The following is a 15,430-nucleotide window of genomic DNA, read 5'->3' on the forward strand; positions in this document are numbered from 1 at the left end:
GAAAAGTGTACCAAGACTTGATAAAAATCTGCTTCCATCTACCAGGATGATGAAGATGAAACGAGGGTGGACATTTCAGCAAGACAATGGTCCCAAACACACAGCCAAGGAAACTCTTAATTGGTTTCAGAGAAAGAAATTAAAGCTGCTGGAATGGCAGCCAATCACCTGGCTTACATCCAGCTGGTGCACTTTATCTTTATTTTTATTTCTAAACTTACCTTTATCTCTTCTTACTTACTAACCCATAGCTTTAGCGTACTAACCCATGGCATATATTTTATTATATTTTGATTTTATTTTCATCTTATTTCTGCACTATGTTGTCATTATTGTTCTGTCTTCTGTCATGCACCAACCGCCAAGACAATTTACATGTATGTCTAACATATGATGGCAATAAAGGTTTCCTGATTCCTGATTGAAAGAACTAAAAAGTGGGCTTCATTGAAGAAGGATCCTTCAAGATTTGAAGACTATTTATGTAAAGAATGAGCAAAAAATTAGAATAACAAAGGGTCTGGAGCAGAGGGTTTGGTCAGGATATGTCCTCATGAACACATTCTGTGGTTAACAACTGAATGATAACCATTAAATGGTTCAATGGTCCCATTATAAGCTAATGATATATGATCATGTCCTTGAGTGACACACACGTACAGACACACAAACATGCACTACTCCCATTGTGCTTGACTGTGAGTCCTACAACGTTATAAACTCATTTTAACACTATTCATTTCCTTGACTATTTTAATCTATATTTCCTCTCGTTTTCCTAAATATATTTAAAGGTATGGGTAGTGTGTGTATTATGCAAATTATACAAATGTAACAGCCACGAGAAACACAGGAGTACTTCAGTCGCCCTGTGTAATGATGGCTGTAATTCATAAACTGTTTATGTGGTGTTTTGTTGAATCCATTTAGTTGCATGTCTTAATCATCCTATTCTCACATGGCAGAATAATAAAGAGCTGATGTAAATGTTTAACACAACTACACACAGGGTATTATTGTGGAGTGGGACGACAAAGAGAACATGTGAACCAAGCAAAAGGGCAATGCACCCTCATGCATGTATAACGTGTGTGTGTGTGCGTGTGTGTGCGTGCACGCGCGCGTGTGTGTGTGTGTGTGTGCGTGAGGGGAGAGATGGCGAGATTTCCTGTTACTCTTGTTCTGTTTTGGTTCTCAGCTGACGTTAAAGTTCACGTTTACAATATTCTAAAAAGGGGAATTGGCTATAAAATGTTGAGCAGCAGCAGCCCCCCCCCCCCCCCCCCCCGTCGAAATGAACGAAAAAAGATTCTTCTATTTAACTGAACTAGATTCAAAGAACCGAGTCAGTATAATGATCCGGTTTCCCCATCACTATTTAACTCTCGTTTCCTTAACTTTCATTTTTACCCCCCCCCCCCCTCCCTCGCTCCCTCGCTCCCTTCCGCCGCTCACCGCGCGCTGATTGGTCTCGCCTTGCGTCGGTCACGCCTCACGTCCAATGGTTGCACCGAGTGGAGTCAAAGGGGCGGGCCGTTACTGTACAAGGCGCACGCAGCTTGGGAAAACGTGCACTTGATTTCTCCAGACGCCGTGCCAGCGGACAGAGACCCAGAACCCGTCCAACAGATCCAGGTATTTATTGTGACCTCGTGTGTGTCGTGGCTGGCGCTCTCACGACGTTTAGACGTGTTTAACGGTTCCCTCACGGAAAGACTTTAAGGCAAACATCAAGTCATTTAGAGGGTGAAGTGACGAGGTAACCTAATCCGTTTTACTTACTTCACCTTTACAGACTTCTCACGCCCTGCCCCCCCCCTCCCCGAGCTCCTCGTCATGGCTCTGGATGGCTGTGGCCATTTCTGCAAGTATGCCCTGATCATTTTCAACATCATCTTTGCGGTAAGTCTTTCAGATCATGATATTTTTGTCTTTGAAGAAAAAAGAATGATATTTCCAATTTGACTATGCATTGTAAGTTTTTCTTTCATTTCTTTACCCCCCCCCCCAACACCAACAGTACATAATAAAACCAAGAGGGGGAGATCTCCACATTGAGGCGGTGGTTTTGATGTGTTGTGTTGTGTTGCCAGGTGTTGGGGGTCGCCCTATTGGGCCTCGGCATGTGGCTGAGGTTCAGCTACAGCACCAGAGCCATCTTCCAAATAGCGGAACTCAACTCGAGTGCCTTTGTGACGGGTCGGTGCCTTTCCGTCTGATCAATTGGATCGTTCTTCATGTTGTTTTACCTCTGATGGGTATTCAAATCCACATCTGTGTTTCTCCTTTTCAGCTGTGACCATCATGATCGTCCTGGGCTCAGTGCTGCTGATCGTGGTGATGTTCGGAGACTACGGCACCTGCAACGAGAAAAGAGGGGCCCTGCAAGTGGTGAGACGCCTTCACACGCTGGCTCCTTCGTAATGTTGGCCAACGGACTCGCTTTTTTTCCTCTTTTGTTGTTTCATCACAAAAACCTGCTGGTCATGAGGTGCACGCCAGTGTTATGTTTGGCAGCTATTTTTGATTGTCTTTTTTTCAGCTGGATCATGAACCAGCCATTCTTAACGTGACTTTTCTTTCACTTTCTCTTCTTCATTTTTTTTTTTTAATTTCATGACCATTTTTTCTTCTCTTGTGTCTGTCCTCCGGGTTTTCCTCCACCTGCTCTGTGCCGCCACATCCTTCACCTGCACGGTGTAGTTTTATCAAAAGCCTCCACCTGTCACTCGTGCTCGCGCGTTCTTTGTTGCTTAGTAACAAACGCACGGCGGTCGAGACGGTTTAACTCCGTCTTCTCAAGATGTGGCGTGAAGAGCCTCTAAAACGGAGCAGCCAGGTCCGCGTGAACTTCTCTGCTGGCCGACCAGCCCCGAGCTGTTAGACGGGTCTTCATGGGGTCCGTGGATGATGTCATCATGACGCGTTGCCCATGTCTGTTAGGTGCATGCGAATTAAAAAAATTAAGCCATGCTATAGGCTGAGTCTTTGTTTACCTCAAATGTGCACTTAATGATTTTATTTTGATGTTTTTCAGTCAAATAAAGCAAGCCCATCCACATTTCCATGTTGATGAGAGCATTAAAATGAAAAGAAAATTTTGGGGGAAAAAAATAAAGGAAAGGACATTTAGAAAAGATAAAAATCTGTGATTAATTAGGATTCATTTTGAGAGTTAACTATATAATATATATAATATATATATATATATATATATATATATATATGCTACATGTGATTAATCGTGATTAAATATTTTGTTTGTATATCGTTTGACAGCACTAGTTAAAACCCATCATTTTAGGAGACAAATTTGTTAGGACCCAATAACCTGATCCTAAAAGGATTCCTAAATGAACTTATGCGCACCATATTCACTGGGTAGCCTTTTAAAGCAGAGGCAACAGTAGGTTGTAGAGGAGCAGATGAGTGTGGGAGTAGGATCTCTAACGAGTGAGGTCACAATGACCCTCGCGTTACAATCGCCCCCCCCCCCCCCCCCCCTCCTGCTCCTGGGAGGGCCCACCACGTGTGGCAGTGATTGATAGTCGCAAAAAGGACACGATGTGATTCCTCCGATCAAACCACAGGGAACATGAAACCTAACAGAGCACGACAAGGGAACCACATGAACTCGCTCAGAAGGATGTAGTGCCTCTAAAGTGATGCTTAATGTAATGACTTATTTTAAAACCACTTCCTGTAACCGGCAGACACACATTCTCCATTTCATGTTTGTATCCGCCTACCTCCCAACCCGAGAGGGTTTAAATCTCTGAAACAACGCATGCAGATAAAAGGGAATCTTCTTTATTAATTAGATTTATTAGAAGTAAAATGTGAAAACTGTTGCTCGCAGATGTCTTTGCTGGAATACAGTTGCATGTTGCAAACAGCGTCTCCATCTGTTGCTTTGCTCTTGACAGCATAGAACGAGTCAGTTTCAGAGATTGCTGTGTGCAACCTCCTGTGTTTGTCGGTTGGGTTTAAATACGTTCAGAATGCACACATGTTGGGATATCCGTGTTTCTTTCTTTTCTTAGTCCCGTCTCTCCGGGGTTTGCCAGAGAAGCCTCCGAGTCATTCCTCGAGCGTTGCGAGGCACAAAGGCGGGACGAGAACAGACGGAGACACTGTTTGCAACATGCAACTGTCTCCCAGCAAAGACATCTGCGAGCCAACAGTTTTCACGTTTTACTTCGAACCGTGAATCTAATAAAGAAAATTCCCTTTTATCTGCATGTGTTGTAAAAGTATCTGCCTGAACATGTCAGAAAAGCTCTAAATCATTAGTTATTGCGCTTAGTGAGTTATAACCGTCCTTCCCCCTGGTTAAAACAAAAAAGGTGGATACATGCACGCTAGCAGGAGATAATGGTGTGTTATGTCGTTTGGTTGTTTCCGATCAGTTTATTAACGTGAGATGATCTAATCCGGTTTCTTTACCCCTCCTTCCAGTTCACCGTGCTTGTGTCCTTTCTGGCGGTGGCTGAAGTTGCTTTTGGAGTACTGGGTTACGCCAACAGAGACGCGGTAAGAGGGAAGAAGTGGTCAAAGATGCCATCATTAATACTTCATATTTACTCTCATGGTAATGTTTTCATTTGTACACATTAGGTTGGAGGGAAAATGGTGGAGTTCTACTCCAGCATGTATACGCTGTATCTGACTAGCGGGGGAGATCCGTTTATTGCTGCCACTCTCAGTTTGATCCACAACATGGTGAGTACAGAACTCGTATCGCCTCCCTTACCATGGGATACGAAAACATAGTTTGACTCCAAACTGTACTCAATATTTTTACTGGCAAGAAGGCCTAAAGTGTAAAGTTATAAAAATAAGACTACATCAAGATAGTTTGTACTAACTTGTGGACCAAAAACTCCCGGCGGCTTTTTCAGAATATTTAAAACGTGCTAAAAGAGTGCGTTTGCCCGATAAGTACCAAAGGGAGATGTTCAACTTCAAGCTAACGAGCTAGCGTTAGCTTGGGTGTTACGCCGCACTAGCGGCTGCTGACCTTTGGGCCTGGTATCTGGAGGACCAAACTACATTTTATTCCAACAAATATCCCTACTATCTCTTATATCACCCCAGACATTGAAGAAATCGGTGATAATTGATCTCAAAACATCTTTGCTGGCCATGACCACATTTCTAAATTGCTTTTTCCAAACAGGTGGAATTTGATAACTCATAGCCAAGAGTTAGCAAAGTTAGCTTGTGTTGGCGACCACAGAAGAACATTTTCACAAGATATAAGCAGCCAAAGTTAGACTGTGTGCATCTTACTCCTACAAATCCGCCCATAACAATCCCCTTAGTCCCACAGTCTGGCGAACCGCTCTCTGTACATTATTGATTTATTGTCTTTTACATATTAAACTGATTGGGATGTTTTCTGTACCGGAGCAGTTGCTTGTGTCCTGTTAAGCTCTATTAACGTTAAAAACAAAATTCTCTGTAGGTCGCCCTTAATAGGTCAAATTTCCACCACACTATTGCTAATTCTGGTGGGAGATGTCAACCAGTTTAAAAAAATAAACCTTATCCTAAAAAAATCTTTATTTTTTTTTTCCTAATTTAAAAAAAAAATGTCTTAAATGATTGCATTGGAATTTTCTTGACAATTGTCATCTATTTCATAATGACTCCCTTTTGTGGCTGTGTATTAAAGAACGTGAAACAATTATGAACTTGTGAGCGTCCTTGACCTGCTCCTCTCCCTCCTGTGCAGCTGCACTGCTGTGGATTAACCGGGTTCGCCCCCGCTGAGTGGGTCCAAAAAACCTGCCCCTCGCCCGATGGTTTCCTTGAGCACATCAAGATGCCTGTAAGTTGTTATCCAGAGGGTAGCCCGTGTCCCCTCGGCACACCTGCCCAACGTGGTGTGAGTGAGCAGCCCCCCGTAACGCTTCCTCCCGTCTTGTTGCCGCTGCAGGGCTGCCCCGCCATCATCGCGTCTTTCTATGACAGCAAAGCACAGCTGGTGATGGGCATCTTTCTTGGAACTGGGGCTCTTTTGGTAAGTCCACGCGTGACGTGCTGCACATGGACACGCAATACTCTGTAAAAGGTAGTTGATGTTTTGTGTACATGCAACTGAAGGCAGCGGTAGGTAGTTAGTTAGCGGTAGTTATGAGTGGAACCATATTTTAAACTGCCTCACAACTCTTCCTGTAAAGTCTTTCAGAAACAGTCAGCTTGCCTCTTTATACTGTTGTTACGTGTCTATTAAGTAAAACTAAAAAACATTTCTTGCTTAAGGTTAATTTGTCTTGATCGTGTTCATAAAGTATATGACCATGTTCTAATCCCTCTAAACCTGTTTCTTTTAACCAATACTCCCCCCTCTTATTTCATAACCCTTTCATTCTCCTCAACCTTTGTGCTCAAAGCTCATAGCTGCTATTTGCAGCGTAACCCTCAGCAGACAGATCCGTCTGTCACACGCATCGGCTCAGTACATCGTGCTGACTCACTCCACTTCTGTGCTGACTAACCCTCAACCACCTCAGGATGGATTTGTCTCCAACTCCTACTTTGACCAGGACCCAGTCATCTTCACCCCCCTCACCGTGGCCAACATCCCTATGGTTCAGTCCTAGACTGCTCTAGTTGGGTTCCATGCTTACTTCATCCCCATTCAAAACCCAGTAGGCTCTAGCATAGAACCAAGTCTGTCGTTGTCTTCAAGGCTGAACATGTTAAGCACCTTTGAGCATCTCCAGCTTGCTTATAAAAAAGGAAAAATCCACCGTTTAAAGGACCTGAACCAATACCACAGATCTGAAACTTGATGTGTTGAATTAGAAAAGATTGTTATTGGCCAAATGCTGATACTTCAAGACTTTGAAAGCCGTTGTATTGGTGACTAAAAGCAATGTTTCTCGTGAGGCACCGATTTACCCATTCTAGTTATGCATTTTTTAATAACTCAAAGCCAAGTCAATTCCCCTCTACACATAGTGCTCCATTAGCTGCAATCTTTAATGATTTAAACTGTTCATACAGTAAAATACATGGGTTGGATTTTTCCCTTTCAACATATACTTAAGCACTAAACATGTTGCCTTTTTACACTTCCTCCCACTAGTTGCTCTAACTCATTCTGTGGTGGTTTTAATCCTGAAGGGGCTGAGGAGTACATGGTTTACTGCATGGGCGCACTATCCATCCCAGGTCTTTACTTCTTCTTCCCCCCCCCCCCCCCCTGTCTGCATCACAGATTATGGCCCTGATCTGTGCCATTATCCTGCTGAAACAGACCAAGAGAAACCAGCAGGCCATCACGGCGCACTATACCACCGTGTACTAAAGAGGATTAGGGTATTCAACCATTACCCTCCTCTGGTTCATTGACAGCATCCAGCGCTGGAACACAGGCTAAGGCACAGAACCCTTCCATTCTGTTAATGTTATTTCAACGCTGTTGCAAACCGCTCCTTTTATTTACAATAGTCACGCACGTAGCTTTGTGTTTGCTTACAATGAGCCTTTATTCAACTGTCACAGCTAGACAGCCTGTACAAGTAACCTGACACATTTCTTCAACCAAAATATTGTTACACATTAATGAGCATTGTGTTGTACCGCAATAACACAACAGACCTTTTTTGAAACAAATCATGCACTCATATTGTGCTTTATAATCCATTAGGAAGCCATTTTAAAGTGCGTTGAATACGAGTTTCACTCAGAACTTTATTTTCATGTCAAAGATTGCATTTTGTTTTTGTGAGGCTTTCCACAGTCATTGTGTACACTTTGAGACAGTTAAACTGACTGTATGGACGCCTTTGTTTTGCAGCTAAACGCTGGAAAACCCCTTTTTGGATTTGTTACTTTTGTATTTTCTTACGTTCCTGCTAAAACTTTTCGGACCAAATAGAAGTTTACAGTGTGTATGCGAGAGTCACCCAATACTACTGTAGTACTATTGCATTGCACGCTTACATTGATACATTTTTAAATAAATGTCCCATCTTGTCCCTCTATAAAACTGGTGTATTTGTTGTTTACATGAAACAAAACCAAAGTGCATCTGTGTTGAAGTGTTTATTTCATTGCTTACGTTTCACTTTTAGGACCTGCAAGGAAAGGAAAATAAAGGGTTTTACTGGTTTGTAAGCTCTTTGAAGGGCACTGGGAAATAAGACTACATTCTGTAAATCTATTTCTACATTCAAAAGGCAACAATCTGCAGCTTTTGTCTAGGCAAAAGTCAGTGGATCAGATTTATTGTAGAAGATTTAAGTTGGAACCCACGGTTTAAATAAATAAAACTAAATGAAGTACAAAAACCCCTCCGAGGCCCCCCATTAGGTTTCCACTGCGAAGCTTACCGTTGATGCAGCCTACAGCGCAGTCACCGTGTGCAGCAGAGCACACTTCTGTCAAACACAAGAAGTAGATCTGATGGGAGAAAGAAAGAAATCATAGTCTTTGCAGCAGCCTGAACTTTGAAAGACAAGGGTTACTTGTGTGAGCATGTTTAGTGGGCGGTACCTCTGGGTCCTGCAGCTGAGTGTATCCTCCTCCAGCTGTGAATGAGAGACTTGGTGAGTGCAGCGACAGGAAGCCAGAGAAGACGACCCTCCAGGTGTGGCGGGGTTCGTGGTGTGGCGGAAGAAGCCGCTCTGAATAACCACGGTCCAGACAGCTGAACAACACACAGCCAGAATATAAAATCTACACGCAAAATCATGAGTACGTAATGCAAGAACACGGAAATGGCAGAGTTTCAGGTCATGTTGCCGAAGTGCACCCCTTCACTTTGATGAGGTGCCAAATAGATTTCTCCCGCAGTAACCTTATGAAAAGCAGTTAGCTTTTGAGATGTTTTGAAAGTTGATGACTACCAGAGTGATAAATGAACACCATTCCTAATTCTATATGAATATTGTAATTAAAACCAACAGTCATGGCGGCGCCACAAATTGACAAAGAATCTGGTTAACACACCTTTATGCCATTGTCTGTCAGATGGGGCCTTTATTACATTTATATTGGATTCTATTCTGGGATAGAGCACATTAGAGGTGCATAATTACAAGGCCCAACAATGCAAAAATAAAAACTATTATTTTTGTAAAACATACCCATCATAGATCAGCATCCAGCTTTCATATGGAGCACGAGTGTAAGCCAGGCAGGAGTGGACCAGCAGCACCAGGCCGGGCCTGGGGGGGTTCAGCAGGCTCACCTCCACATACACTGGTCTTCCTCGGAGTAGACTGAGCGGCAGGTGAGCCTCAGGGTGGAAGCCAGTGAAGGACTCATCTAGGAGGAAGAGGACAGTACTTCAGCGTTTGGCCAGGATCAGAAATTTAAAAAGAACGCAGAGGAGACAGTCACCTTTGGCTATTCTCAGAGTAACAGCGGGTGGTGGAGAGTGCACAGGGGCAGGAGGAGGAGGTTGAGCCATCACATGGAGTCTCACTTCACCAGGAGAACCCGGGGAGGAGCTACATGCCACCATCAACCTATGAATAGACAGAGTGGGTGCAGCATCAACATCCTATTTTCTGACTGCTGTCTGGAAATGCTCCGTTAGTGTCATCTAGGAAACAAGTCCAAACAAGCACAGTAAACGGGTCAAGAATTAGTTTAAAAAACTGCTGAACGTGTATTGCTGAACAAAGCCTGCACAAACAAATGGTGCCCTTTGAAAATAAAGATCTCTAAATCTGAAATCATGATTTTACAAAGAGTTTCCCTTCAACAGTAACGCCCCACCTGACGGGAGAGTTCACCAGCTCAGAGCTGTGGCCTCGTTGGAGCGAGTGGATTCCATGGACCTCCAACAGATGAACCACCGTCTCACCAAACACCTGAGTGGGATTTGATATTAGAAAGAGGGTTTATCATTTGCAAGTGATACCAGCCAGCGGTCAGTCTGGAAAGCTTCTGTAGTTTCAGCCACGTCAGACCTCATTTCTTTGTGCATGCATTGAACGTTAAAGGGTTCCTCACACGTCGGATAACTCCACAGCCTTCCAAGGGGACGGCATAGAGATCACGGTCAGGGGTCAGCTTGTACAGCGCGCAGGACGCATTACTGCGCCGAGACGGATGGGCTGGGGGGGCCACCGCCGGCTCCAGCACAGAGTCCGGCAGCGCAAGGATTAAATGCCGTCCCATTGTACACGCTGTCGCCAAACACACAAACGATTTGAATAAAGTGTTAATATTTAAGAGTCTGCTAAAACCGCCAAATACTTCCATGTTTTGATTGGGCGATTTGGGGGCTGCTTCTAGCCTCAAAGCCTCCACACATAAATCATGCAATTCTCAGATTGGGTTCATAGTCCATTTCTCAGACATTTGTTGACAGGATGTGCTGAGGGAGGGACTCACACGCCACAGGGTAGGAGCAGCACCCGAGGGACACTGCACAGCTCAACTCCGAGGCAGAGCCCAGGCCTGAGGGCGCGGCCTTCAGTTTACCTGAGTGCAACAGAAAGAGCCGGTTATACATGAACGGCTCCATTCAGACGCAGGTGTCTGTTACAGCCGGATGTTGGACCTGTAGCCTGGGAGTGCTGAACAATAGTGTTCTGAAGCAAACACTGATACCAAAAACTACAAAAAAAAATAGCTGCTGGTATTTACCTGTCATTTCATCATCCAGCCGCTCTTCTTCTTCACCCCCAGGACGTCCAAGAGCATCATATGGCTGTTGCTGAGTGTTGGAGTGGAAATGATAGTAGTAAGGATATAGAGGGTCATTTGGAACATCATTTGTTGATTTGGTAGGAGTAGTAATGGACTGATGATTAAGATGGGAGGGACGCTGAGGTGCGAGGGCTGGTGGCACATTTACCAAAGCTCCGGAGGTCTGAGACGGGCGATGACCTGCGCTGGGTGAACCGCCAGGACCGTAATACATGTGATAGTGGTATAGGTAAGGAAGGTTATAGTAAGGTGACGCCGTGGGGAAGGCGGGCCGGTCCGTAGGCGGCGCTCCACCAGCGTCCTGCCCTGGATGGTAAGTGAGGGGCGGTTTGTCCGCTGGGGCAGAGAGTCTCTGTCCATCATTATTAATGTTGTATCCGTAGGATGAGCAGGGGAGGGGATGAATGAAGGCGTTGGACAGATTGTTTTTTGCAGCGGTGTCCGGATTGAGAGGAGCCATTCTTCTGGCCTCGAGCGGTGCAATAGGTGGAGGATAATGGGAGTGGTAAGGATAGGGCTGTGGAAGACCAGGTGTATCCAGTGCAGAGGCTTTAGTAGGACTAGTCAGTGTGTATGGATGAGAAGCAGCCTTAGGCACAGGCTGGAGGACCTGCTGAGAGTTTATTCTGCGGAGAACCTCAGGCCGTTGCATGTTGAGGGGAAACACCGGATTTTCAGGATTATTTGAATTCGTTAAAGTCAGTTCTCTGGAAAACTGGGGACCGGGGTCAGAGTCTTTAGGTGCACCAGGGAGGGGGATCTTAGGATGATGGTAGTAGTGATAGTACGGATTGAAGGCATGGCTGGGGGGCTGGAGAGGAGTGGGGGAGTCACCTTGAATCAGTCCGCCTGTATCCGAGCGGAGGGAGCGAGTCGCACTGTGCCTCTCTGACCCCCCCAACACAGGAGGCTCCGGGTATACCGGACCTGAATTATCGGTACCATCTGTGGTCAACAGGGAACTGTGGAGACCAAAATGTTCATCAGACTCCCTGGCAGGGATCGGCTGGGGGGGGTAGTTTTGCTCGTCAGTCCACAAATCAGCAGCAGGGGGGGGCTGAGGACCCAATGTAGGGTCGGGAGTAGCAGGGTTATCTGCAACGTGTTCCTCAGGACTTGGATACTTGTGGGGGTATGTAGGGTGGGGGTATGTAGGGTGGGGGTGGTACGGTGGGGCCAGGTAGAAAGGTGGAACCCATGGAAATGGCAGCAGGGGTTCTGGCAGGTGCTCTTCTCGCCCCCTGGTTAGAGGGGGGCTGTTGACCACGGGCTGATGGGTCAGCGAGAGTTCTTCGGGGGGGGAGACAGGACAGGCCAGGGTGACTGTCCTCTCCCCAATCTGAAGGGAAAGGGTGTAGTTTCCATCCTGAGGAAAAAGGGAGATTTTCTTGGTGATTAATGTCTGAACAATCAAGTAAAGGGAATTCATATTTAACCTTTGTAAAGAATAATTATGGATAGCTTCCAACAAGGAGGGCACATTTGTACGCCAGAGCTGGTTTGAGACAGTTTCTATTGTTACTCTTTGACTAAAGACTTTTAATCTTAGTCCTTTACCCCCTGAAGTTAAACTTCTAAACGTAGGCACTTTGATTCCAGCAGAAGTAGCACTGCGTGCGTTCATTCCTTCAAACACGTTTTGTACAGTTCAACTTCATGGTTTCAGGCATTTTATGAAAAAAATCATTGTAATCTTTAACATGAGACTAATTGTAATGTCGCATGAGTTGGTTTCATATTCACCTTCACTGTGACACCACACGTTGTGAATGGAGCAGCAATGATCATCTCTGAATCCCGTGTGTTCACCGTGTAGCCACACACCTCCGCTAACTCCCCCAAAGGGTTCCATTTCCCTCGGACTGCAGAGAACAACCAATTACTAATGTTTACATAATACTATATGTAATACTAATGTCTGGAAAACTAAAGATTACAATGCGTGCTAATAAGACATTTTGTTTTTACCATTTACCCTCAGCTCCTCTGTGGAATGGAGTCCCTTCACTTTGACCGTCATGCTGTGAAGGGAGCAGCAGAGGGTGTAGGGGCCCGCGGCCTCCGGCTGGGGGGCCGGGCAGGACATCTTGACCGGAGTCCCCCTCCACAGCAGAGGCAATGCATAACCATCACCCTAAATACAGCAAGCGATGCATTAAATCCATCAGACAAGATCTTCAATAACCATTAAAATAGGATTCATCGCTCCATGAAAACTTTAAACCATCTTGTTAGAGAGTCACCTCAGTTGTAATGTACGCTTCATATCAAACCTGTCCCTAAACAATGCGGTGACAAACCCCAATAAACCTGGAGTAAAGTGCCCTTTACTTATAACTGAAAAACAGCAAAGACAAGCTAGTTGAGGGTCATTGGTATTAGACATAGAATATTGGAGGGATACCGTACCTCCTGTGTGACATGGCAGGCATCGTACGGGGCCGTCAGGCTGAGGTCTCGCCCCGCGCTGTGAACGGAGTAGCCACAGTGACCCGGCAGCTGGGACAAGGGCACGGAGGACTCCTTGACTGACACACAAAAGGACACAACCCTAATCAAAATACAAATACGAAAGCCATTCAAAAGAATCCAGACCTTTTGCCATTTTGTGTCTTGTATCCCCAAAGTCAACCTCTGTAGTCCGATGTCACCGTACGAGGCCTGATGCTGGCATGGCAGCCTCACCTCGGCCCAGCTGGAGCTGTGTGGCTCGTCTTCTCCTGACGGTGAGGGTCATGGCGTGGTCTCCACAATGCACCACGGGCTGCAGCTTCTGCCAGCTCGCCTCATGGCCGCGGCCCGCCTGACCTCCGACCCGCTCCCGGCCTCCTGGTGAAGCAAAGAGGAACCGCCCGAGTTCACGGCTGAGATCAAAGGCCGTCTTTTACAAACAAAGCTTCTCAGAGGAGGAATCTGTTAATTTTATTACAGAAAAAATATGAGACTCTTTACTAATGCAAATGTAAAAAGTAGATAAAATCCCAGTTAAATATTTTTGAAAATAATTGTTTTAGTCTCTGCCTATAGAACAAATTACGGCACCGCATCCTGAGCGATTATCTCTGCAGAACACACATTTTAAAAAAAGTGTTTTTTTATTTTTGCTCCATCCAATATTGATGCACCTTCCATATGAATACCCCGCGCTGCTTCAATGGGAACACACCACTGGGCCCGCTTACCTGGAGCAGCGGAGTCTGCCTGGTAGCCCACGTTAGGGAGACTTTCCAGCGGACCAGCAATAGAAAACCTGCCGGGAATAACGTGCTCGATGACCCCTCTGTCGCAGTCCTTATCGGGACCGTCGCGCCGCGTTGGTTCGCTCCGGCTTCCGGGGCCTTTGCCTGCAGAAGTCGCTGCGTGTTCGGGCGTCAGTCCGGAGGCTTCGGCCCGCTGGCGGGCCCCGTCCTCCAAGTTGTGGAAATGCGGGGGGGGTCTCGACTCGTCTCCCCGCCTCGGGCGCTCTCTGCCCCCTCGCTGGGGGAGTGGAGGGGGGCCTTCTGGCGCGAGCCCGCGGCTCCGGTCATGGTGAAGAGGTAACAGGTGAGAGTTGGGCGGCGGGGAATAAACAGCGGCCGCCGGAAGTACCGTTATAGTAGTGATGGTGTAGAGGAGAAGGACACCGGAGCAGGGTCCTGTTTGCTTTAAATGCATCTCGGATCAGCGTTTCGGTCTGCGCGTTAAAACACGGGTCGCAGGGAGCGGCCGCGGTGTCTTTGAAGTCTTCCTGCCGACACACCTGGTCTCTAATTGGCGCCAATTAGAGAACAGGTGGCACATGCGCAGTGCGCGGCGGATTATGAGAATAACTCACGTTTATGTGTATTTATTTAACTTGATTTAAGTGCATTCACCCGTGTGCGAACCCACAGTGGTTCCCAAACTGGGGGTCGTGACCCGACTTCAATTTTAATATGTGAAGTAAATTCACTTGATAAATATGTTTATACTTGAAAAAAAAGTGATATGTACTTTTATGTTTGTATATTATAATGTAATTAATTATAAACAATGAAGGGACAACCCTATTTTCAAAAAAGAGAATCATATCAAGTTGATTGTTAGAGATGTGGTTCCAAACTATTTGTGCCTCTGACTCTGTCTGCTGTCCACTCGAGGACCCTCGTTCTGTTTCACATGTTTGTGAACTGCTGACAGATCCTCTAGAATGTAGGTATCTAGCTGCTCTAATACACAATTATCAATTTAAATATATAATGAATAATCTGTCACAGTCATTTTCTGCTTGATAAGTACACTTTCTTATTTAGGATTTCGATTTTTACTACCTAGCCCTCACTTGAGTGTACATTTTAAAGACGTTGAGCATAATCTATATTCCTGTCCACTAGAGGGCGTTACTACATTGCACCAATCATTTCCACTGATAAGTTCATGTAGACCTGTCCACACACACACACACACACACACACACACACACGTTGTTCATACATTCGTATCTTTAGACATAGCTTGGTCTTCATTTTTTCACTGTTACCATCATGTGTGGATCACCTAACTCCCCGTAAATCCTTTGCATTTCATAGTTTGGTTTTAGATAACTGAACTGAAATCTTTATTGCCACTTCTCCCCCACCGCCCTCTGGCCTGGAAAAAAATGCCTCTAATAAAAGTTAAATAAACTCTGGGTGCTCCACCTATCCAGGAGAAAAACACAGATACTTTTTGTGCGCTAGCGTACCTGGCCAAACCAAACCAAGCCAAACCAAACCAAACCAAACCAAGCCAAACC

General features: G+C 45.5%; 2 protein-coding genes across 3 annotated transcripts; one reads left to right on the top strand and one right to left on the bottom strand.

The window, feature by feature from the left end:
* Positions 1-1,521: 1,521 nt before the first annotated feature.
* zgc:65811 (uncharacterized protein LOC393524 homolog) lies at positions 1,522-8,002 on the top strand. 2 transcript variants are annotated; one of them, XM_037476731.2, is made up of 9 exons: positions 1,522-1,635; positions 1,796-1,902; positions 2,094-2,199; positions 2,294-2,391; positions 4,459-4,533; positions 4,618-4,722; positions 5,738-5,833; positions 5,942-6,025; positions 7,229-8,002. In XM_037476731.2, the coding sequence occupies exons 2-9, from the start codon at positions 1,837-1,839 to the stop codon at positions 7,316-7,318; spliced, it is 720 nt and encodes a 239-aa protein (XP_037332628.2). In that variant the 5' UTR covers positions 1,522-1,635; positions 1,796-1,836; the 3' UTR covers positions 7,319-8,002. The 2 variants fall into 2 exon arrangements, with proteins under 2 accessions (XP_037332628.2, XP_037332627.2); XM_037476730.2 differs by lacking the exon at positions 7,229-8,002 and adding an exon at positions 6,399-7,222.
* On the bottom strand, positions 7,978-14,657 carry LOC119220619 (uncharacterized). Its single transcript, XM_037476729.2, has 14 exons — positions 13,860-14,657; positions 13,363-13,506; positions 13,087-13,205; positions 12,646-12,811; positions 12,421-12,539; positions 10,615-12,043; positions 10,360-10,449; positions 9,976-10,151; positions 9,739-9,833; positions 9,358-9,485; positions 9,102-9,282; positions 8,509-8,662; positions 8,346-8,415; positions 7,978-8,090 (listed from the first exon to the last, which is right to left on the bottom strand). The coding sequence occupies exons 1-14, from the start codon at positions 14,329-14,331 to the stop codon at positions 8,071-8,073; spliced, it is 3,363 nt and encodes a 1,120-aa protein (XP_037332626.2). The 5' UTR covers positions 14,332-14,657; the 3' UTR covers positions 7,978-8,070.
* Positions 14,658-15,430: the final 773 nt, after the last annotated feature.

This window comes from Pungitius pungitius, chromosome 12 (assembly GCF_949316345.1).
Source record: "Pungitius pungitius chromosome 12, fPunPun2.1, whole genome shotgun sequence".
Classification (NCBI taxonomy): Eukaryota; Metazoa; Chordata; class Actinopteri; order Perciformes; family Gasterosteidae; genus Pungitius; species Pungitius pungitius.